The sequence below is a fragment of the Mus musculus genome, chromosome 14 (genome assembly GCF_000001635.26).
Source record: "Mus musculus strain C57BL/6J chromosome 14, GRCm38.p6 C57BL/6J".
Classification (NCBI taxonomy): Eukaryota; Metazoa; Chordata; class Mammalia; order Rodentia; family Muridae; genus Mus; species Mus musculus.
The window spans coordinates 40,991,020-41,015,193 of NC_000080.6; the positions used below are offsets into that span (position 1 = coordinate 40,991,020).

General features: G+C 47.9%; 1 protein-coding gene across 12 annotated transcripts; it reads right to left on the reverse strand.

The window, feature by feature from the left end:
- Positions 1-2,715: 2,715 nt before the first annotated feature.
- Positions 2,716-22,814, reverse strand: Prxl2a (peroxiredoxin like 2A). Of its 12 annotated transcripts, none has more exons than NM_001378815.1 (7): positions 22,679-22,785; positions 17,686-17,764; positions 13,022-13,184; positions 11,417-11,508; positions 7,825-7,965; positions 6,694-6,858; positions 2,716-3,618 (listed from the first exon to the last, which is right to left on the reverse strand). In NM_001378815.1, the coding sequence occupies exons 3-7, from the start codon at positions 13,164-13,166 to the stop codon at positions 3,505-3,507; spliced, it is 657 nt and encodes a 218-aa protein (NP_001365744.1). In that variant the 5' UTR covers positions 13,167-13,184; positions 17,686-17,764; positions 22,679-22,785; the 3' UTR covers positions 2,716-3,504. The 12 variants fall into 12 exon arrangements, with proteins under 12 accessions (NP_001365744.1, NP_001365743.1, NP_001303661.1 ...); NM_001378814.1 differs by having other exon boundaries at positions 13,022-13,201; NM_001316732.1 differs by lacking the exons at positions 17,686-17,764; positions 22,679-22,785 and adding exons at positions 14,622-14,702; positions 17,180-17,247.
- Positions 22,815-24,174: the final 1,360 nt, after the last annotated feature.

The window sequence follows — 24,174 nt, forward strand, 5'->3', positions numbered from 1 at the left end:
TACAATAAACTTTCTCTCCCACCATACCTTGGGGCGGTCATGTCCCTATTTTTCATTCAATAGTGAGTTTGGGTTAGTCTAGGGTAAATGAGACCCTGCTCCAACCTACCCACCCCCAATCACTTAAAATGTGTTCCTGTCAGCCCTTTCCCTAGCCCTTTGATGTGTGTGTGTGTGTGTGTATTTCTTACAGAGTATCTGCAAGGACCTGCAGGCCTCACCATCAAAATATAGTTATCAAATAAGGAACTCTAATTATTAGACCCAAGAGAGCCTAGAAGTCTTAACTTTAAACCCCTGCCAGTCACCAGACACATTTAACCTGGTTTTATGTTTCATTTCTCTGACCCTACTTCAGCCTACTCCTTTCCTTATGCCCTTCTTTATACTTTCTTTAAAGAGTCATGGGGCTGGACTAGTTAAAGGCCTAGACTGCACTTCTAGAGGACCAGGTTCCATCTCCAGCACTCACAGAGTAGCTGACAACTGCCTGTAACTCCAGGCCCAGGGGATTTGATAGTATCTTCTGGCCTCTTCAGGCACTGTACATACACACACACACACACACACACACACACACACACACACAGAGAGAGAGAGAGAGAGAGAGAGAGAGAGAGAGCACACAGACATACATACAAGTAAAACATTTGTACTAATTAATAAGGGGCTGGAGAGATGGCTTAGCAGTTAAGAGCACTTGCTGCTCTTCCAGGACTCAAATCTGACTCCCAGTACCTACACAGCAGCTCATGACCATCTTACACTACAGTTCCAGGAGACCTAACAGTTTCTTCTGGCCTCTACATGCTTCTGACCGCGTTGGCACACATGCAGACACTCATATATAGACATGAATCTCTAAAACAAGCAAAACAAAACAAAATAAAATAAAATTCCAGGCAACATCTATCCAGAGCACTGCTGACCTTAGGTAGGTGCTAATGACTATCCCCACTGTCGCATAAAGAGAATGCAATCTACTTCTTCTGCCTTTAGCATCCACCTTCAAGTCTCCGCCTTAAGGAGAGGCTCCGGTAAAGTGCTGGCATCCAACTTGCCAATCCCTCGGGGATTCTTCATAGATACTTCTGAATGGCAAGTGCAATTCTTGTGCCCACTTACCCAGTGCTGAGGATCAGAACTTTGCTTAAGGTCACAAACAAGGAATAGTGCTCGTCTCAGGACTCATTCTAGTGCTGTCTCCATTGTGCCACACTAAGTGGAGAGAGGACTCCAAGAGCAAACAGCTGGGGAATGTGAAGATGTCTGTGTTCATCTGTGAAGGAAGTGTGCTTTTCTAACACCACCCTTCCCATCCCTACCTTACCCCAGGTCTCTAAGGTCCCCCCTGTTGCCACCTTTCTCTGTTTTATAGGCACTCACTGCCACACACAGCTTTTTACCTGACTGCTGGGGATCCAGAGCCTTCTGTATGCACAGCAAGCATTTTGCCCATGAGCCATCTCCCCAGCCCAAGGTTTGCTTTTTAGTTTGAGAACCCTCCAGTATCTTGGGGCCTCCAAAGAGCTTATTTACTTATCTTATCTTATCAGTAACCAGAGGCCCAGGAAATACAGCTTCTAGGAAAGAAGTCGTATCAACCCCACACAAGTACCGGAAGAGTGTTGCCGCAAAGACTACAGAATCCTGCACAGCAAGGACCAGGTATAGTATACATACCCGTCCTCTCCCAAAGTCAGACCCGTGTTTGATCTTGGTCCTACGCCTCCCTCCTCTGTTCACTCTGCATACCCAGCCCCTATCTTGCCTCCCTTTCTGGTTTAATTGCCATCCTGTCTGCTCTCCTACTTTCCTAGAGGGCAGATTCCACCCTGATCCTCTAATGATTCCCACAGCTACCCCTCTAAACTGGACCACTTGGTGGAGACTCCCTGGAGGAAGGCTTTCCTTGGGGCTCTGTCGACCTTTTACTTATAAGACAAAAATTCAAATTCAGCAAACGGATGGAGTTGTGTTTCATCATTGGTGTGTCCGTTTCCTGGCTTACCAGATTAGGTGGCCAGAAGACCAACATGAAACCCATTACCATATTTAAATGTCAAGATCATTATCCAGGGAAGAGAGCAAAACTCATAACAAGAATGACAGAATGCAGCTGAGTGTCATGGTGCACGCCTTTAATCCCAGCACCCGGGAGGCAAAGAGTTCAAGGCCAGCCTGGTCTATAAAGGCAGTGCCAGGACAGCCAGCGCTATCAACATCAATAATGACAGACTGCATCTCTTTGACCATCCTCAACCACCTTGGATAACAGTCACTACAGCTGTCCCTGCTCACTCCCTGCTCACTGCTTAACCTGGGAGAATATACATTTTTCTTCCTTCCTTCCTTCCTTTCTTTCTTTCTTTCTTTCTTTTTTTTAAAGATTTATTTATTATTGTATCTAAGCACAGCTGTCTTCAGACACCCCAGAAGAGGGCATCAGATCTCATTACGGATGGTTGTGAGCTACCACGTGGTTGCTGGGATTTGAACTCCGGACCTTTGGAAGAGCAGTCAGTGCTCTTAACCGCTGAGCCATCTCTCCAGCTCTACATTTTTTTCACTTGTAGCTAGTAGTCTGGCTTTTGTTACTCGTCACCAGAAATCCCTTGTGTCTTTCTGGGTGTAGTGGCTCATGTCTATAAGCCCTGAGTGTAGGAGGCTGAAGCAAGAGGAACAAGGACAAGAGAAACTTGTGCACAGAGGTGATTCCTGGTGAATATTTTTATTAGAGGTGACAGTTTCCCAGGTGACAGTTTTTCCCAAGGAAGCAAATCTCTGCGTCTATAAGGGAAGACCACAGAACCTTCACTTTGTAATTTACCTGTGTAATTTATCCAAGAACACAGCACAGCAATTGCTTTATGTGGTACTCTGACCTTAAGTAACAAGTTGTTAACAGAAAACACATCAAACAAAAGGATAATTCTCTAATTATCAAGTCAGCCATCAGCTTTTCTTAGGAGAGAGAGAGAGAGTGTGTGTGTGTGTGTGTGTGTGTGTGTGTGTGTGTCTGTCTGTCTGTCTGTCTGGGTATCCCACTTAGGGCCATGTGCATGTTAGGTAAATGCTCCACCACTGAGCTGTTTCTTAGCCGCACTTTTCTCAGATTTCAGGTTTGTTTGTTTGTTTGTTTGTTTTTTAACTAGGCATGAAAATAAACTTCACTTCAAATACCGGCACTTAGGACATATTCCTTTGAAAGAAGCTTCAGCAGTAAACTTTAAACATTAAATTTTCTAGATCTTTCCTCAAATAACTCTCACTGGTTTGTTAGATTGAACTCTGTTCTGTCTGGGACCCTATTTGCCCTACTGGGCCTAAACGGAATGTTAAAGGCTCTGGGACCTAAACAGACAATGTTAAAATGCATCACCAATTCTTAGTAAATATGGTGCAAGGGCCTTCTGGCTCTTGGGGCCCTGGGGAAAGCACAGCTCATCTGATGAACACAGCACAGGCCCCGTGCGTTCTCTCCCAGCCAGCAGCTGTACAGGATCAGCTTCTCCCGGACGCTGGAGTCTGTAGCTTGATTTTCTTTACAGCCTCCAGAACAGAGAGTGGGTTCACTCTGTCTCCAAATTCTTTTTCTCGGTGCTCAAGAAGGATGCCCTAAAGGGGAAACAGGAAGGGATGTCAGTCTCCACTCGGAGGTGTTCACTCAGGAACCAGATTCTGAGCACCAGCGGTCCATCAGGCCCTGCGTTTGGGCAGCTGAGAGCGCAGATCTGAATCCAGCACCTACCCTTGAGGAGTCTGGTCTTCTGAGGAAGGGGACTGAGGAAGTCATGTCCTTATATTTGGGACACATGAAGCTAGTCATGGCTAATTAAAACAAGGGTATGTGGAAGGCTTCCTGGATGACAGGCAGATAAAAGAACATTCCATCTGGAGAGAAGAGAATGAAAACACAGAAAAACCCTATGAAGTAGAGATCAGAGGCCACCTTGATGGGTGCTGGATGCCCATCTGAGAAGGTAGACCCATTCCTTTCTTTAAGCCTCATAAACTGGGGCCACACTTCCAACACAGTGAAGCAAACACATCAAGACTGAGGACAACCTAAAGTCACCCTGGAGTAGTGAAATGATAAAAACGTGTGTCTGAGATCATCAGGAATCTTCAATAGTCTTTAACTCACTGTGGTATCTGGACACTTGCCTTAAATTTCAAATAATCTGTAATGTGTCCCGTCATTATAAAGACAAGAAAAAAGAAAAGAGAGGAAGTCTAGTCAGTCAGGAAGCTTGTCCAGCAGAGGCATTTGTCACATACAGGCCTTACGACCCCAGAGTAATCCCTAGGTCTCCTACACTGAGGCAAGAGGAAGCCAAATCCTGAGAGTTGTCCTTTGACCTCCACACACACATTGTGATGTGTGCATGCCTGCACACACACACACACACACACACACACACACAACACCAATAAATAATAATGAAAAGTCCACCACACTGGGATGACTATTAGGAAGTGACTAAGGAAATTGCAATTGTTTACTGTGTAAGCCAAATGCAGACAGGGGAAAGTCAGGGAAAGAATTCTTTTTCTTTTTTATTGGATATTTTCTTTGTTTACATTTCAAAAGTTATCCCCTTTCCTGGTCTCCCCTCCAGAACCCTCCCTATGCCATCCCCCCTCCCCCTGCCTCTATGAGGGCGCTCCCCAACCCACCCACCTACTCTCCCCTTCCTGCCTTGGCATTCCCCTACACTGGGGCATTGAACTCCCTCAGGCCCAAGGGCCTCTGCTCTTACTGATGTTCAACAAGGTCATCCTCTGCCACATATACGGCCGGAGCCATGGATCCCTCCATGTGTACTCTGGTTCGTGGTAGTCCCTGGGAGCTCCGGGGGGTGGGGATCTGGCCAGTTGACACTGTTGCTCCCTACATGGGGCTGCAAACGCCCTCAGCTCTTTCAGATCCTTCTCCAACTCCCCCATTGGGGACAGTGGAAGAATGACATGGGGAATAGTCATCATCACTGCTGAGAGAGAAACCAAGCCAACTGCCACCCAGCTCTGTTCTAGTGAGCTGCCTCCAGAACACAACAGGAAGGTTCCACCCACTTTTCACTCTTTTGCTGATATTAGATTCGCTATAGAATATGTATACAGCATAGCCATAAAGAATATACCTATATTCTTTACAATAACCAGGCTTCACAAATCATTTTTTAAAAACCCTCATATCTAGAGGTACTTGACATAACAGGACTGCAGAAACACCCTCCAGGAGGAACTAGGTGAGTCCTGCTGCCCAGCCAACCTAGTTCACCCACTACCTTGCCAGAAGCTCTGAGAGGACCAACAAACACCACACCTAACAACACCAGGAATGTGCTAGCCCGGCCATGAGTACCCAGTGAATCATCACCAGGCAAGAAAAGGCTGGCAGGTGTGCCAAACCCTGCCCTAGAGGCCACCACAGGAGGCCAAGGTAAGACAATGAAATGCCACAGGGCTAGAGTACGAACGAGAGGGGCCACCTTCTAGGGTCACCTAGACCAGGTCACTGAGAACCACTCCTAATGACAATCTGTGCACACAGTGGGGTGCTGACCTTCTGGGTTCCTGAGTTTAATTTCTCCCGAGCTGCTCACCAGCCCTGTCTCTGGCTGACTTGTTCCCATCTCTAGGTCCATTACTTAGAGAGAAAACTAACATTGCAGACTGGCTGGTCGGTTGTAAAAAAGACATGAAATCATACCTACGGGCACCTACAACAAGGCAGGTGCTTGGTGGCCATTACTATTAAGACATCTTAATATATTTACTCAAAATCAAGAAACAGAATTATGTCAAATTGGACACTATTTAATGCTAAATTCTAATACAAATAAGAACAACTACCAATGCATTTTTTTTTAAAGATTAGAAACTAAGTTTCCTATTCGTATTTCTTTTATGTTGTGACCAAGGCTGCTTTCCTACAGAAACAAAACAACAGAAATCCAACCACACCCCACACATGTGCATGTCGTATGTGTAGTTTCCACAAAGGCTTGTCTCCAGGTCCTCCTTCTGTGACCCATTACTGTCCACTGATGGCCCCAAGGCCCATGTGGAGTAGTCACCTGCCTCCTAGGCCCACAGGGACCTCATCTCTCTTTCCCATAACCCTTCCTCAGGGTCCCCACATTGATTCTGGGTCCTCATTGCCACGACTCCTAACACCCTGTTCACACACAGAAGAATTGGTTTTCTCCCTAGGCACAGTCCTGACAGCAAGAGTTCCACGGGACTCTCTTATGCGTACCTGTCTTCCTCCCTCGTCAGGCTGCTTCTATTCCTTCTCCCTTTTTATTTTCCTCCACATCCATCTTCAATGGCTTGGGAACATGCCAATTGAGTATATTCACAAGCAGAATAAAAGTGGGCTACCCTGGCAAGTACGGAAACACCACTTGAAATGGGAAGTCAGGTTCAGGCCTCTGCAGTGCCACACTGGACTAAGTCACTGGTCCAACTGCTCACCTGCTCTGGGACTCAAGTTCATCAACTGCCGTCAGGGCAACATGGCTGTCTGGTGGCCTGACTGAAGTGCATGTATGAGATGCAAGCCTACAGTAGATGTGTGACCAGTGACAGCTGCTAGGAGGAAGGATGGAGGACTCAATGTAGAGATTCAGTCTGGGGCCTCAATCTCAGATACCCATGGGTCTGAAGTCAATACTGAGGTCTTACCTGTTTTCCAGATCCTATCACAAAAACTCCTCCAAGGATGAAGCCTTCGCCTTCTAGGTTTCCAGAGAAGCCTCCATTCCAGGCTCGAAAGGAGTTATACCACACCCCCAATCGGATGAGGCCCATGAACATCATCTTCCGCCTCTCTGGACCATAGAATTTTTTCTACAGAGCAAGGAAGATCCTGTGTGAGCAATCTGCATGTCTCTCATCCCTAAGAAGGATGCCAAAAGCCAAAAGCCCCAGAGCCTGCTAGTTCATGTTTTTTCTGCAGTCTAACACATTTCACTCCTCCCAGGATCATACTCAACTGCCTAGGGAAACAGAAAGCTGCCAGCTCTGACTTCTTTACAAAAAAAAAAAAAAAAAGGGGGGGGGTGGGGGATAGAAAAAAAAAGGAAAGGAAAGAAAAAAGTTTAAATTTAATTCTGTTATTTTTGTGATGCAGGAATTGAACCCAGGGATTTGTACATGTATATTAGGCAAGTCTCTGCCACGGGGTTCAACTTCTGCTCTCAAGGCAGCTTCAATCTGAGGAAAGGACACCCCCTCTTGCCACCCCTACATGTGCTTTCCCACTGTCCTTACAAGGTTCTGTAGGAGAGAGTACAAAGGAGGTGGCTGCATAAATGAAGGGACAAGGGCTTGGCTAAGGGGCAGAAGAGGTGTCTGTCCTTTCCCACTCTCTTGAGTCAATTGACAAGAACAGCTTTAGTAATAATGGAGAACAACTTTCAAGAGCCTGCCCATGCTCTTCTCAGAGAGCTAGGGGACCCTGCAAGTTCAGGGACACTGAAGGTGAGGCCTACCTCCAGCTAAAGGACAGACCATGCTAGGTCGGTGACCTCTTCCAGCTAAGGACTAGTCCCACCAGTGTACAGCCCAGGGCCCACAAACCCAAAACACACTCTCTCTTTCTGTGTTTTATTTCTAATGGTGTGTATATGAGCATCTCTGTGTGAGTTTGTCCATGTGAGCAAAGTGCTCAGAGGCCAGAGGAGGGCATTGCATCCCTAGGAGCTGGTGTTACAGGCCAAGGCCAGCCATTCAAAGGATGCTGGAAGCTGAATGTGGGTCATCTGGAAGAACCCTCAAGCACGGAGGCATCTCTCCAGGCCACCACATGCTCACCTTTTCATCCAGGAAGATTTCCCCTTTGAAGTAAGGTTGGAAATCTTCCACTTCTCTCTTCACCTGCTCCTTCACCACCGCATAGAGAGGGACACCTAGCTCATCCAACTTGGGCTTCAAGGACATCAGGTCTGCTGCTTCCTGTGGAAGACAGGGAGGTTCAGTGACACAAGAACCCAGAGCTGTGCAGTCAAAGAGCAAACCATGGTTTGGGGCTGACACTGAGCAGAGGGACAAAGGTGACAAAATTCCAGAAATAAGCCAGGCCTATGTGACCCAGCCTACATCTGTCCGAGGTAGATACTCAGCCACAGGCCAGGGTTTCAAGTGCATTCACCAAGCCAGGCATTTTTCTCTTCTTACAGTGGGAAAGAGAAGTATGTCTGGGAGCCTCTTAACAGTGGCTGCTCCCAAACATGCCCTTCACTCTCAGCCAGGACATGTTTGCCTACTTTGTCTCTCCAGCTCATTCCTGTACCAGACCAAACTAGCCCAAGAGTCCATCAGACATATATGTATGCAGGCCATATAGCAACTGCGGCCTCCAGGCTTCTGTGCCAGCCTTCCTCTCCACCCCCCCCCCCCTCTAATCCTTGCTAGACTTTCTTTCTCTTTCCAGCTCTGGTCCAACCTACTGGAATGGTATCTTTGTTCTAGAAAGATTCCCACACCTGTCCTTCTTCTCAAGTATGTTCTCTGCTTTCTGCCCGTGGCTTTTTTGGTGCTAGGTCTTCATGCCACCATTGAGCACGGCCACTTAGGATCCTAAAGGTTGTCTTACTATAAGAAAATCTGTCTTTTGCTTCATAGACATTCCAGGGTCTAGAACATGGCTGGATATATGGAGGTAAAGATGGACAAGAGGTGGGTGTGGCCGAGCACAGAGTGGTACAGGCATCCTTGATCCTCGAGAACCATATGCAGGATGAATAAACAATACTCCACGAATCATGGAAAAGCTTCACCCTTAAGAAGCTTTTTCACATTAGAGGTCATAACTAAAGAATCTTTTAATTGCCCACCTCTGATACAACTACAAAGAGACATGAGAGTAATGATATTTTCTATAACAAGAAGAAACAGGAAGAACTGAAAGCACAACTAGACAGAACAGAGTTGATTGTAACACATTTACCAAGGCCTGGACTGAGTAACAAAGTTTGACGACAACAGAAGGGAGGGGCTATAGTGTCTGGTGTGGTTGAGGACCACCTGCTGGAGATGCGGTTCACTGCTTTCCTGGGCTCCTTCCTCTGGGGATGTCCCTAAAGCCACTGAGAGGAACAGAGTCATATAACTCCTCTGTTGAGTCACTCACACACCTCTATCCACCCACATTCTGGACACTGTAAGTTTCCACAAAATGCTGTGCCAGGGCCCAGAGCAGAATACAGGAGAACAGGCTGCAGTTAGTAAGAACTGTTGCTCCTGGGACCTTCTCTGTGTCACTGGCTTCAACAGATCATGTCAGAGCAGTTTCCCCACTGCTGTCTGGGGACACATTAGATTTGGAATTAAAAGCCCTCCCTTTAACACTCCACCTCCAGGGTGAAAGAAAATAATGAGCCCCCAAAGATGGCCAAGTCTAAATGACTGTGACCTGTCACATGACCGGGGGTGGAGGGGACCGAGACTGAGCGGAAACTTAGCTTGCCAATCACCTGACCTTAAAGTAAAAAGGTCCTATGTTAACTCGACTGGTCCAATGTCATCACTGGGATCTTTTTTGTTGTTATTGTTGTTTTGTTTTGTTTTGTTTTGTTTTTTCGAGACAGGGTTTCTCTGTGTAGCCCTGGCTGTCCTGGAACTCACTCTGTAGACCAGGGTGGCCTCGAACTCAGAAATCCACCTACCTCTGCCTCCCAAGTGCTGGGATTAAAGGCGTGCACCACCATGCCCGGCTAATCACTGGGGTCTTAAATGTAGAAGACAGAGGAAGAAAGTCAGGGTTGGAGGGATGTGATGTAATAATGATCTGAGCAGGCACTGCTGACTTTAGAAACGGAGGGAGAACTCACAAGCAAAACACATTGGTGAGCTCTGGAAGGGTGCAAAGACAAAGAAATGGACTTCCATTACAGCTTCCAGGGGGAATGCAACCAGATGCCATTTGAGAACCCAACCTTCAGCCCTGTACGATGACTGCTGTTAAAGCCGTCAAACTTGCGACATTTGGCCCCAGCAGCAGTAATTGAAAACACATTAAGCAGGCAGTCTGGCTTTGTGGCAACCTCTGCACCACTGTCTCCTCCTCTGTAAAATGAAAATGATGACAACAGGTTGTGTTTCTAAGAGAACCCTGAGGTTGGGCAGAGAACCCACAGGTTGGAAATGTAGCTCAGTTGGTAGACTTGCATGCACAATGTCCTGGGTTCCGTCCCCAGCATCACAGAAAACTGGATGCAGTGGTGTGTGTCTGTGATCCCAGCACTCAGGAGGTGGGGATGAGAAGATCAGAAATTCAAGGGCTACATAGCAAATGAGAGGTCAGCCTGGGCTACATGAGATCCTGTCTAAAAAAAAAACTGAAGGAAAAAAAAGGTGCCTTGCAGGTAAGACATTGCAAAGTGTGTGCACTCAGTAATGTCCGTGGATTCTTTATCTCACACAGAAGCGGAAGGAAATATCTTAGGGTTGGTTCAGGCTTCCAGAGAAATTTGAGTGAGAATCCTGATGTGGCCAAGGTAACTTGGGAAACCAAATGGTTTCAAGGGCAAGAGAACCCCAGGCCACTTTTCTCCTAGTCAAAGCAATTATCTGAGAATGTGAGGCTTTTGGTACCACCTGGGCAGGCCATCAAACTACCCCTGCCCTCTTTTTACTCATTGATAGAGTTACAGGGCCATGCTCGGGCCACTGTAAAATTCCTGCTGCACTAGCATTCTGCATTGCAATAACCGCAATTCCTGCCCTGATGTGTATTCTCTGTTAGGGGAACGACTTCCATTTGAGTTGCCGACCTGGAGCCACACTGTAAGTAAGCCTCAGCGTCACCCAAGCTTACAGGCCAAATGCATCCACACTGAGTCCCTGGGATGACTGAGTCCCTGCTCAGCTGCCCACTCTGTGGGAGCAAACAGGGAGAAAGAACAGCTCATGATCTAGGGGGAAATGGGCCATGGTGGGTCCCAAGGAGCAGGAATGTTCTACAGAGCCTCCTTGAGGGGGGTCCCTGCTTGCTGCAGCTCCATCAGATAGCAGCTGGCAGCTGACATTAGCAGTGAGTGTTCCTGCAGTCTAGATGCTTATTTCAACAAGTGTGCAACTATGCGGGCCAATGGGAGCTCAGAATTTTCTCCTGTTGCTGCTCCGGATTAAATGAAAAGGCAGTGCAGGACATGGCTGCTACCATATTGGGCAAAAGGCTTGAGGGACAGAGAAAGTCAGACGTGTGACTAACCCCACCAGGATATTTGGAGCTGGTACAAACATGATCAGAGCCAATGTCAAAACAAATGCATAGAGCAAATAACAGAAGCATCCAGAAATGTCAGAAGGCTCAGAGCACACATAAGCCCTTGGTCCTAATGGAAATAGTCCAGACCCCAAGGCCTGAATGCTTTCCTCCCAACAGGTTCTCAGAGGCACTCACCGCTCGGCAGAGAAAGCAGCCTGGCCTGCGTACAGCCATAATCACAGCCCCGTTCTTCTCCCACAGCTCCTTTGCTTTGAATGTCCTTGGTTCTGAGAGAGAAGAAATAGTTACTGTTTGCTTCTGGCCTGCCCAGTCCTTCTTCAGTTGTTCAGATGCTCCTGAACTACAAGAAGCTGAGCTGAGCTCAGGGCCCAGCCTAGGAGGGGACCAGGATGAGCCCTCCATGCGGAAGAGGAGGCAAGCACGGACAGGGAGGAAGACTCATCTTCCCAAGGAACACTAACAAGGAGGGCTTAATGATCCAACTGCACACTGAAAAGTCCCTCCCCGCAAACACCAACGTGCAACTCCAACATCCAAGTTGCGATCATTTCTAGCAAAATTGAAATCCCTTTTACGGCTGGCAGCACTGGTGGGTCTAATAATTCTGTAGAGCCTCAAATGAGTTTTATATTTTGACACCCCTCCCACAAATACTCTTAAAAGCATATTCAACTTTTTCTTTTTTAATTGATCTAAACATTTCAACTGCCGTACTTGCAATACTTACAAACAGAACAAGGTGGAAGAAACCCAACAAGTGAATGCTTGGGAGAATTAGTGCGGACTCATTATAGAGCAACCTTAATTATTTTAGTATTCCTCGGAGGTATCCACACACTTGTGGGATACAGTGTGAACAAAAACAGGAAAGAAGGGAAGTGTGGTCACATGAGATCCTTAAGATGGGGGATGGACAAAGCCTTGGTTTTTCTCTCTCTGGCACTTTTCTAAGGTGACTGGCCATGAATGTGAGCTACCACACTCCTGCCTTTCTAGGGCAGCTCCCTCACCCACTGAGCACATGATAACGGCTTTTCTCTGGGGGGGCACTAGCCAGAGGTTCATCCAATCAGTGAGCCCTAATGTTTACCAAGAGATTTCCCTGCTGAGCCTGGGCTCTGCTGTGGAAATGCACCTGGCAGGGGTAGAGCTGGGGACAGGTACACAGGCTCCTTTGTCCTAAAATCAACTCCCCTGCTGCAGCTCCATCCCAGGCAGGGTGACCACAAAGGATTGTCAGCTTCCCAGATCCCCCTTTCCAGTGTGCAGTTTCTTACTGTGCGCCAGGCCCTGTACCATGCACGGGGAACACAGGACGGGGTGAGCAGGATTTCTTAAGCTCTTTCCACCCAGACAAGTCTATTTATTTCATTCTTTGTGACAATCTCACAAGCCTTGGAATTCCTCAGAATACTCTCCAGAATAGCTGGCTTATTAAATGACGGTAAAATCTTGCGTGAAATATTACGGAGCAATTCATCATTACAGTTAAGGCGACAACAGTAACGGAGAGTGAAAAATGACTTTGATAAGAAAAAGATAAATTTGCCACTAATACCAAGATCACCTCTATGTGACTATATAAGCACTGAAAGTAATACAGCAAAATAAAATGATTTGTGTTAGGTTGGGACAACTATTGGTAATTTAAAAATTGTTATTAGATTTCTCCCTAATATTGCTTCAAGAAAAGGGGACAATTTTTAAGAGGAAAACTAAAGGAGTAAAGCATGTATCTTACCCTGGAAAAGTACCGAGGCCGACAACGTCACCCCTTACCTTTCTCCAGTGTTTTCAGGTCTATGTCTTCCAAATATTCCAGTGCTGCTTTTCGGGGCTTGGACAGAAACATGTCTGTGTTGGCCAGGAGCAGTGCCACAGCAGCGGCCCCCACAGCTCCCACACCGATGGACCACATACCCATGGAGAAGAAACTTGGGTCCTGGAGAAAAGACATGTCTGGAGATTGAGAAGAAGGAAGATGTTACTGCTCCCACAGGACAGCTGGAATCTGACCTCCTGCCCAAGGCTCCAGTGGGCAACTCGCCAGGGGACCAGAGGAGGAGGGCCCGGAGCAGGGAGAGATGGGACTGCTCAGAACTGCTCAGCCGCTTGTCTGAGCCCCATCGGAGAGCTTGGAGAAAGCGCCGTCACACACAGGTTTGTGTCCCAAGGAGCTCACTAGGGCGTGAGGAGGAATGAGAGGAATGGCAGCCGCCTAGGGGCTTTTCTTGCCCCTCTGCTTCCCAGGGAGGTGTGTGTGCTGCGCAACGTGCTGCTCCCCTCTCATACTCCTTCACATCGAGGGTGGCAAGCGGCTCAGCTATCACCTCCCCGGGTAGGGCCGGCCTTCTCATCTTCCATCAAAAGATACTTGTTTTGTTACCCTATCTGTCTTCCTCTGGAGTTTAAGAATCTCCCAGAAACAAAGCCGGCATTCTATTCATCAAAGCCCCAGCGACTGCCCAGCAGGGCCTCCGCTCTGGGGAGGAGACTGGATAATCTTAGTCAATTTCTCCCAGCTGAGAATAGCTTTCTCACTCATTATAAAAACGAAATAGGCTTCCATTAAAAACAAAACCACCACCACCAAAAGAGTTTCAACAGCGCCAATACATAAAACCAACCTGACAAGAAAGCAGAGGCTGCCTGAGGCCTACGGCCTAGAGATGGCCATTGTTGAACACCTGTATTATAAGAGGGCAGTGCTGCTGTTGGCCCTCATTCCATCCTAAGGTTTCGCCCCTCCTGGTTGTTCCCTCAAACCTGGCTTGATGCTTAGGTCACTGGGGACAGGACACTGACAGGAAGTGGGATAAATCCCCTAAAATGCTTAATTCCACCTGGCACGATCTGACCTGGAAGTTTCTCCAAAGACTGAGAGGAGGCTGGGAAATCCACATCACTGCTCAGACAGGGGGCTCTGAGGAGAGAGGAAGTGACTCATGGAGGGGTGACGTTGGGGAGAAAGGGGTTAACATCAGGACTGAAGCCAGCTTAGGAAGTTCAAATTTGAGCTCTGCAATAAAAGAGAGGTCACGTCTCGTGGCACAGGCCTGTATCTTAGCTGTTCAACAGGATGAGACAGGAGGATCCTATGAAGTTCAAGGACGTTCCAGCCAATTTATTGAGTCTCAAAGCAAAAAGGAGGCTGGGGATCTAGCTTGTGGTAGAGCACTTCCATAGCACACTCAAGTTTTAATCCTCAGTATTATTAAAGTTAATTAATTAACCAATTAATTAAAAGAGAACTCCAGGAAAGGGATGGCCAAATATGACAGAAGAGGAGGAGAAGGGAGAGGAGGAGGAAGAGAATTATCATCATCATCACTATCACCATCACCATCACCATCATCATCACCATCTAGTATTGACTCACTTGGAGAAAGGAGGAGGCCAGCATGGGTGTTTAAAGCCGTGGTGGCTGCTACTGCTACTGCTACTGTATCTCTGATTTCATCTGAGAGAGAAGAGGAAAGACTTAGAACCACACAAAGTGGTTCTATGAGCAACGGCTCACCACAAACAAGTGCTGAAATGGATTCAGCACAAATGAGGGATGAACATGACTTAGACACAATCGAGGTCTTCAGGCTCAGCAGGAAAGAACGTTCCACAGGCCTGCTTCCAGTTTTTCTTTGGCAAGGTTACGCATAACTGGATTATAGTTCACAGAACGATTAGGAGGGAAATCACAGCTCCCAGACACCTGCTGTAAACAGGAGAGTTTGCGCAGCCTGGAAAGAATGCTGGGACCATTATACCATCCACCACAGTTCTGGGTTACGGGCAGGTCTACAGGACTTAGGAGCACGTGAGTGAGGTCATCCGGTCACAGATGTGCAAGCTTACATCAACCCTCCCAGTGGAACCCAGCAGTGCATTTGGGGAGTCCTGGGACCTCCTACCCTACCAACACATCCCCTACCGCACTCTTAGAGGCACCAAGGCTCTATTTTACCACCACGCAATGACAATTTACTATCAACCTAAATAACGATTTTGGGGAATCTAGTATGACACACGATCCTGAAGGAGACTCAGGATCATAGGCTCAGTTCCCAAAGGATCATAAAAGTAAGTAGGAAGGTTAAGCGGCTTGCAGAGTATGAACACGCGAGTTATGGTGTCACGAGGAAGGGAGACAGTCCGGGCAACCACAGAAATAGAGGAAGTACCTTGGAATTGGTGTGGGACTCGGTTAACAACATGAAAGCTTGGCTGGGAGCCTCTGGGAGAGGAAATCCAGAAGCGCCCTGCCTACCCCTGTAACAGCAATAGGCGCTTCATCCAGCCCATTTCCTGACAGCCACCTCAAGCACCTGGGTTTCCTCATGGCTCTCATGCCATCCTAGGATCTCAAATATTCTCAGGCCTCCGTAAGACCCCACCTCATTCTGCACGTTTAAATCCCTGGGGAGAGGTCTAGGGTAGAACCACCTACTAGAATCAACTATCCTCTGCAGGATTTGATCGTGGGCTGAAGGTGCCCTAAGAACTCAAGTTCACATGGCCCAGAGGCTCCCATCTCCTTACCTCAAGTTCAAGAAGCTTGTATTCAAGATGGGAGTTTCAAAGCTCCCCCAGGTGTGATGTTTTCCACCCTTGCCCTTACCCCTACTGTGCTCTAAAACTAACTAACTAACTAAATAAATAAATAAATAAAAATTTTAAAAAAGAGTGGAGTCACTCCTCTGGGGAGAACACCCTATCCAGGCTCTGCATCTGGGCTTTATCAGCAGTACTGCTGGAGGCAGACTTCTCAGTGCACAGGCTCATGCTGCCCACCCTAGCAGGTGGCTCTTGTGCTGGTGACAGGCAGTGAAAACTAATCGCCAGAAGTACCGAGCTTCCAGAACTCAAAGCAACTCCTGGCAAATCTCGGAATAGATACCATGGCAACATGTGCACAGTCTCAGTAGACCCTGGATTGCCTGCTTGCACTCCCACAAAGGGGATGGGGAGAGAGGTTTTAGCAACTAGATAGAACTCATGCCTTTCCACCTGTGCCTCCAAGACCACTGGCCAGAGGAGCAGGGAGGCCAGTAACCGCAAATTTCTAAATGTCACTTGACATATTTGGCTTAAGTTTATTCTCTCAATTGCCTTGTGAAGCAGAAGATAGTCTCTTTGCAGGGGGCAACACTAAGGTTCTGAGTTCTGTACCTTCCCTTCTGTCACAGGACCAGCAGGTAGCAATCCTGCCATCTATCCGCAGTCAACAAGAACAGCACTCCAAAGCTTAGAGCCTTCCACATGTCACACCTGGCCTCACCTCACCTGGCCTCAGAAGTAGGATTTGTGGAGGCCAAGGACATGACCCTCCACCTTCAGGCGAATTTCAAACAAGAAGCTTATTGTATTCAGTCATCAAACACAGCTCCACTATGTCTGGTCTAAAGGAAATTTACCATAGACCAGCTGTCCCTTCTCTTTTCTCCTCCTCCTCTGTCCCCTTCCTTTAAAAGAGGGCCAGAAGAGAACGGAAAGGTTGTTTACAGAAGAGCCAGCCCCCACCTGACAGCTCTACTACTCAGCTCCCCGTGGGGGGAGCTTTATCTGATCCCCATGTCTCCCAGAAGGTGAAGCTGGATAAGACTGTAAATAAACAGCAGCTGGAAGAGCTCAGAGTGGCAGCAGCTTTGGTCTGGAGAGCGCTGAGGCTGGGTAGAGGGAAGCCAGCTGGATTCTCCCAAGCCAAACTTGCTGCCATCTTCCCCAGGCTCATTCATCTTCTCAAACCCAAAAACGAAGGAGTGGCTCCTTAGACGCCAGGGACATCCTCTGATAGCAACACAAACAGCCTACTTTGGAGCCCCAACATTCTTCTTCACTAACCCCACTTTGGCCCACCTGCTCATTCATGCTTCATCCAGCTTGGTGCCCTTCCCCTAAATAGCCATCCTTCAGCAGGCCAAACCTGGGAATAGCACTTACCATGTGCAGTGTCCACGCCTCTGCTTCTACTGACAAAGGACTCTGACCCACAGGCTGTGTGTGTGTGTGTATGTGTAGGCAGGGTGACCAGGCATAGGGAGGGCTGGAGGTGGAGCTCTGGAGTCTTGCCTAGGCCCCTAAGCTTAGCCACTCCACAGGCAGGACTGGGCCACACAGAAACCCTGGGGCTCCTTCAGCTGCCAATGGTTAATCTCCAGAAAGCATCGAAGTGGCCAGCTGCCAAGGCCCCCTAGCTCTTCAAAAAAATTGAGCAAAGTTTTGAGTCATTTGCAATTTGCAGTCATGCAGACTGTAACATTTCTTAAGTGCCAGCAGACTCCCCTTTGCTATGGGTGCATACTAAACCAGGCCCTTAACACAGCCCATATGTCATATTCAGCATCAAAGGGACAGGTCCTTTTGTCCAAGGCTCTTTGCCCAGCCTGCTCTGTACCCATTTCTTACCCTACACCCAGGAAGTCAACTGGACTGCCAAGGATCCTTACCTGGTATCTATTTATCACCTCCTCTTCTCTTCCCGTCACAGTGTGCAAAGGTGCATGTGTGTTCACTTAGGCATGGGTCCTGTGATCAGACAGAGCCTTCAGGTAGCAATGCTTTCAGGAAAGGGTTTGAGCAAAAAGTACTGTTTATTCTGGATCTTGTCATCAGGCAGGATTTTACCTAGTTGGCATAAGGGCTGTAAGAGCTCAGAGTGGCAGAGTGAGGGAACTCTGGGTAAAGGAATAATAAACAGTGTAGTCTTGAAAGCAGAGTGGTTGGTGAGGGTGTAGTGGCCAGCGATGAGACCAGAATGGGAGTTGAAGTTAGGCCCTGTCAGCTCTGGCTCACATGTTCAGAGATGCCCACTGTATGAGAAGCTGAAATAGAGGGTTCAAAGTGATACGATCATTCTGACTAGGGGCTAGAGAGATGGCTCAGCAGTTAAGAGCACTGGCAAGGCTTCTAGAGGCCTGGGTTCGAGTCCCAGCACCTCGATGGCAGCTCATAACTATCTGAAATGCCAGTCCCAGAGATCCAAAACCCACTTCTGGCCTCACTGATACCAGGCAGGTATGAACATGGTGCACAGACATGCATGCTGGCAAAACAGCCCTACACATAAATAAAATAATAAATAAATCAAAACCACTCTGGCTACAGCATGGTGAGTGAAGTGAACCAGAGTAGAGCTTGGCCAAGTTCATTTGGTTCTGGGCAGTTCAGAGTAATGAGGATCTGGGCTTGGACTGTGGCAGTCAGTGAAGAAGAGGCTGGGTAGCTGACTCAAGAAATGAACAGAATTTTGACTGGTAAAGTCTAGGCCAAAGAAAGGAAAATCGACTCTAGGTTCCTGGTTTCTTGTCTGGATACTTGTGCCATTCACTGACTAGGGAGCTGTAGAAGTCAGTAGTGGATGGAGGTCAGTTTTGGATATACTATAACAGATCCATATAACATCCTCTACCCGAAAACTTTTCAGGAACAGGAATGGGGACTTGGAGGGCATTGCCAAGCCAGCAGGTGAACTATTAGAAGTAGGTAAGGTCACCCAGCAAGGATGGATAGGTTCAGAGAAGCCACTTAAGTGGCAAACTCTTCCTTGAAAGCATTGCCAACTGCAGGCTTTACCTGATTATACAGCCCATGCATATGTGAACATAGGCACATTTCTGCACACTGTCAAAAACAGGCCTCAGATGCTGTGTTTTGGTTATCTGTCTGACTTCACAGTAACCCAGAGGGCAAGGGGCATCCACTCCTACATCAACAGAACCTCCCAAGCATCTGCTATATGTAATGTAGGTAACATGCTGTGCCTGTAAGGTTATCAAACCACAAATGAAGGGATTTGAACTGTCCTCTTGAAATTCCACAGTGGAGCAAAGTTGGAAGTAGTGGTTGCTGCCCAATTTTTCCCTCTGCGTGAAAGCTCATTCTGGACACTGCTGGCTTGGAGTTAGAGAACATACTCAAGCTTGGGACTTGACCTTGCATTGAGTCCCAGCTCTGCTGCTCACTGACATAGCTGAGGCCCAGTGTACTCACTAAATAGAAAGAAGGAACTGGAGATCCCCTGTCTCCAGTCTCACACCCAGGCTCTGCAGTGCCCAGTGACTACACCTACAGGGAGGGCCTTGAGTGCACCCAGCACTACCGAGCTCCTCCTGGGTGAGCACACTCTTACAGGCACACACATTGAAGTCAGATGCTTGCTCAAAGAGCTGCCTCTAGGCAGGGACCGATAAAGTCTTAACAAAACAAAAGCATCAGCAGTGGGTGGGTTAACTCCTGTCTGAAACATGTAGGGACAGCAAAAAATTTTAAACATCAAGGGAACACCTGCCCTGCCCAGCCTCACCCAGAGACTCTTCCCACCTTGGAAAAAGCTGGCCTAAGGCAGACCCAGGTGATGGAAGAAAGGAAAAGGAGGGAAAGCAAGAGGAAGAGGCACATGACTTCCTTGGCTCAGGCCTTCAGTGAAAAGACTGGAAAGACGGTTCCCCACCTCTGCTCTACCATCTCCTGTTCTTAATGTCCTTTGCTCCTAAAGTTCTACTTCAGTAACCCTTTCATTGAGTAAATGAAGAGCTAAGACCCAGAGAAGCTGGCTAGCCCAAAGTCACATGGGTAAGAAGGACATCGGTGTCTACGTTGAGATCCAATCCCCATTCCATAACAGTTTACTCTGCTTTAGATCCTCAAGGTCCTACACAGCCTGCCATGAACCAGGCACCTAAAGCCAGGACAATATGCACATGCATTGCCATCAGAAAAGCTGGTGCTGAAACCTGATCATTGGCTCGGAACAAGCTGAGCAAGATTCCTCCTGAATGTGGCCTGGTGTCCAGAGAGCACCCCAGTCTCCCCCAGGCAGCTCACAAACCAATGCCAAATGTTTTCTTAAGGACCATTCTCTACTGAGAAGCTGGTCTGCATTTTTCTCCTATAAACAGTGACAAGGCCCTGTTAAGTCTGGATGCCATTGAAAATGCCAGCTTAGCGGTTACGGTCACAGTGAGAGACAGCAGAGAACTCCCACAAGCACCCGTGGAACTGGCCACTGCAGTGGCCTGCACTCATTTGTCACAGACAGTTCTGTTGTCTGGGGTGAGTGCCTGCCTCTCTCCCACCCTTCACCCAGATGCTAAGAGTCAGAATGTGAACGTATGATCAGAGGAGAATAAGACAACACACTCAGAGACACAACTTAGAGTGAGGGGTATAGCTGGCGGGGAAGTCCTTTCCTACGAGAACTGGTCCCCTCCAAAGACCTGGGCATTCTGCTGACTTTTCAGCCTCTTGCCTTGGCTTAGAAGACCCGTTCTCTCAAGTCATATGAATATTATGGACAGGAAGATGAGGACAAATGTCCAAAAAACACTGGGTTCCGGCAACCAAATCCTAACTCTCATTCTGGCCCCCAGAGACCGTTTTCTTGCTTATCACCATAAGATCTTCTAAAAATCAAGCTGCATCCAGTGGTGGCACGTGTTGGAGAAGACCAACATGAAACACAGCAGCGCTCTAGGAAACTGGAAATGCTTCGTTATGGTTTTCATTTTCTTTATTCTTTTTCCTTTTTTAAAAAGGAAAGGCCTAGGATAGCCTAGAACTTGCCACCTTCCTACCTCAGCCTCCTTAGTGCTGCAATTTTAGGCATAGGCCACCTCACTGGGTGGTCTTTATCTTTTGCAGGGTTCAGATGAACTCACTCACTGTCCTAGGAAGGTAAAACAGACAACAACAACAACAACAAAAAAGAATAGAACAATTTCTCCAGCAGTGTTACTGCAAGTCAGCTTTCTGGGTGAAAGTTCCAGGCCCGGGGGAGTCCTGCCTTACGTCCACATTCTCCACAGCACATACTCTGAGTTAACTCTTTGGCTCTCCCACAACTGCTCCTGGTAGTGCCAAAGGCAAAGGTTACTGCTCAACTTCAATCTGCCTTGGCAAGGGCCAAAGAGCTCATGGGTGAGGCTGGCTTCTTCCACAGCAACGCTGGACAGGTCCTGCCACATTAAGACTCTGTCCAAGCAGACTCTGAGCTTAGCATTTCAAAGAAGCAGATAGCCAACTAGCAGGAGAGTTGCTTTTAATCTGGGATACTAATGAAATCGTATGCACCTTAAAATTCCAGACCTCACCAAACAAACCTTCTGGTGCCACACAAGCTTGAAATGATCATTGCAATCCCAGCAATCAGGAGGCAGAGACAGGGGGACTGCAAATTCAAAGAAAGCCTCCGGGAAATTCAAAGCTACCCTGAACTACATAAGGCCCACCCCCTCAAGAAGAAAAGGGGAAAGAGGTGGGGTAGAGTGCTTTGTACCCCTTCAGGGACAACACAAAGGGTCTCAGGTAAATGCCATCCCTTATAAGGAAGGACACCAAGGAAAGGTCGGACGAGAAGAACCAAGTTGCATGAGCCTGGACCAGCCATGTTTCACATTAGCAAAATGGGAACAATTTCCTAATCACCTTCTACAGAGATGAATCACTGAAGATGCTATAAGCTCTTTGCAAAGACTGCCAGAGATGTTAAATTCTTACTTATTTCTGGATTACTCATTGATCACCCCAAATATTTGAAACAAAGGATTTTCTGATGAGTATCTTGTGAGGACCCAGATTCTATTAGCAGGGCTCCATGACAAGCAGGAGGATTTCTGGGTTTGGGGCCAGCCTGGTCTACAGAATGAGTTCCAGGATAGCCAGAGGTACACAGAGAAACCCTGTCTCGAAACAAAACATCCAATGAGTATTTTCTTTTCACATAAATCATTTACCAAGTTCCAAGACAAGAAATGTTGAAGTAAAAATAAAACCAAAAATCTAGGTAACAGGGCTGTGAAAACATTGGAGGCACGGTGGCAGCGAGACTCGGATTGTCACCTTCCCATGCAAACCCTGCCAGGTTGGACCTTAACTTTGCTCTCCCTTGGGCCATTTTCACCAACTCCAACAACCTAACAATTCGGAGGATGGGCTGTCCTGGAGCTCTGATTATCTCATTACCACACCTCAGCAGCGGTTTGAAATTTACAACGGAGCTTTCTAAGGCAAAGGTTTGTAACCCTTAGAAGAGAAGGAGGAGCAGGTATCTCAGAGACTTCCTCACAGGACACCCCAATACCGAAACTGGATAGCCACGGCCACCCCTGGCAGCCTTCAGCCTAGCCCATGTTGGGTGGATGCCCCTTCCTGAGAGGTGGGCAAACGTTTTTGTTTTTTTTTTTTTTTCCTTCAGTTCTCTGTCCCAACAATTCAAACATCTGGGTGGGCAAGAGTTTTTCTGTCCTCTGTCCCAACGATTCAGACTGCTGGGTGCCGCCAGCGCCATTCCGGGACAGGGGTCTCTGGGCCCCAAGCGTGGAGTCTGTCCTGATCGCTGTGGTGGGCTGAGGGCACATCGGAGAGCGGTACCTGGAGAGGATCGGGTCACATCCTCTATCCAGCATCTAGTCTCCGCGGTCCCTGGCCTGCCTCGATCCTCACCTGCGCCCCAAGGACCCCGCCTCCGTGGACCTCACTGGCCCCTGAGCTGCGCCAGCGGACGCAGGTGCCTCCTCGGTTGTAGTGCAGTTTTGAGGGCGGGTGAGACTAAGGTCTCCCCGCGCCTGCGCAGCTCAGCGCCTACGCCACCACGCCACTTTCACGTGACAGACACGCCCCCGCAGCTCCAGACTGGGGACTGGGTAGAACTGGGTCGCCTTCGGGCACTTCTTTGCTCGCTGATTTCCACGGAGCTAGTTTGGAACTAGCGTGGCTTTGTGGGGTAGATGTCCCAGCGTCCATCTTCACCCCCAAATGCTGGTTATTAGAATGAAGAAAACCAGCTGAGAACTGGCTCTAAGGATAATACCAGCTCCTCTAGCTTCTTTGAGCAACCCTGTGACAGGCTTGTCTTAATACTCTAACGTGGTTGGTTGCTTAATGTAGCTCAGACTGGTCTGGAATTGTTCATCCTCCTGCCACAGTTCCCCAGGGGCTGGGATCACAGGCGTGCACCGCCATGCCTGGCTTTTACCCATTTTTCTCACTCCTGTAATAAGTGTTCATTACTGTCGTATCAAAGCTGTAGTCAAAAGAAACAGGATTAACTCACAGAATAGTTAAAGGTGGGGGAGTGGGAGACAGTCAGAAAGAGATCACAGAGCAGTTTGCAAAGAAGTATTACAGCAGCCAGACAGGCACGCTGGTCAGAAGTGGTCATCTGTCCTGTGTGCATTGGGGGTATCCACCTGTGTGGGACTTGACACCTGGCCAGAGGACTAGGCTGTCCTAGTACATCTTTACCTTCCCCTCATGTTTCTCACTGTAAGAAGCAAGACTCTTGCTATGTAATAACAAATTCAAGAGACTAAGGAGGGTAAGACAGTTTTTATTTTACTATCTTGTAGAACTGTGTGTTACCCTAGACAAAAAGTTAAAAGGGGGTGGGGTGGGGGATGGGGATGGAGACCCCGCCCTGCTTTCCTGTTATGTAGGTAGTCAGGAGCTGCCCTAATTAGGGTTATTATTGTTATGATGAAATACCACGAGCAAAAACCAATTGGAGAGGAAAGGGCTTATTTGGCTTACACTTCCACATCATAGCCCATCTCTGAAGGAAGTAGGGTAGGAACTCAAACAGGGCAGAAACCTGGCAACAGAGCTGATAAACAGACTGTGGAAGGGTGCTGCTTGGTGGCTTGCCTACATTCTGATTTTATGAAGGCGTTTTCTCAGTCCCTCCTCTCCAGACTCCAGCTTGTGTCAGGTTGACATAAAATTAGCTATTCCAGCAGTCAACTAACTTTCCACCCTATGGTAAACAGAGACAAATACGCGTTATCTGACAGCTGGGAAAGAGCAGAGTCCTTGTGCCTCCTGATAGATCGGAATGATGTACTTCTGATACTCAGAACCTGGAGCTAGGCTGGTAGGCAGCAAGCTGCAGGGAGCCTTCTATTTCTGCCCACCAAGGCCCTGAGATTCCAAGCCTGTACTCT

Coding starts and splice junctions, on each gene's coding strand:
- Prxl2a (NM_001316732.1), bottom strand. CDS start 14,645: ATGCTGGCCTCCTCCTTTCTCCAA. Junction 13,185..14,621: donor TGGCCTCCTCCTTTCTCCAA/GTGAGTCAATAC, acceptor TCTTTTCTCCAG/GACCCAAGTTTCTTCTCCAT. Junction 11,509..13,021: donor CCTGAAAACACTGGAGAAAG/GTAAGGGGTGAC, acceptor CTTCTCTCTCAG/AACCAAGGACATTCAAAGCA.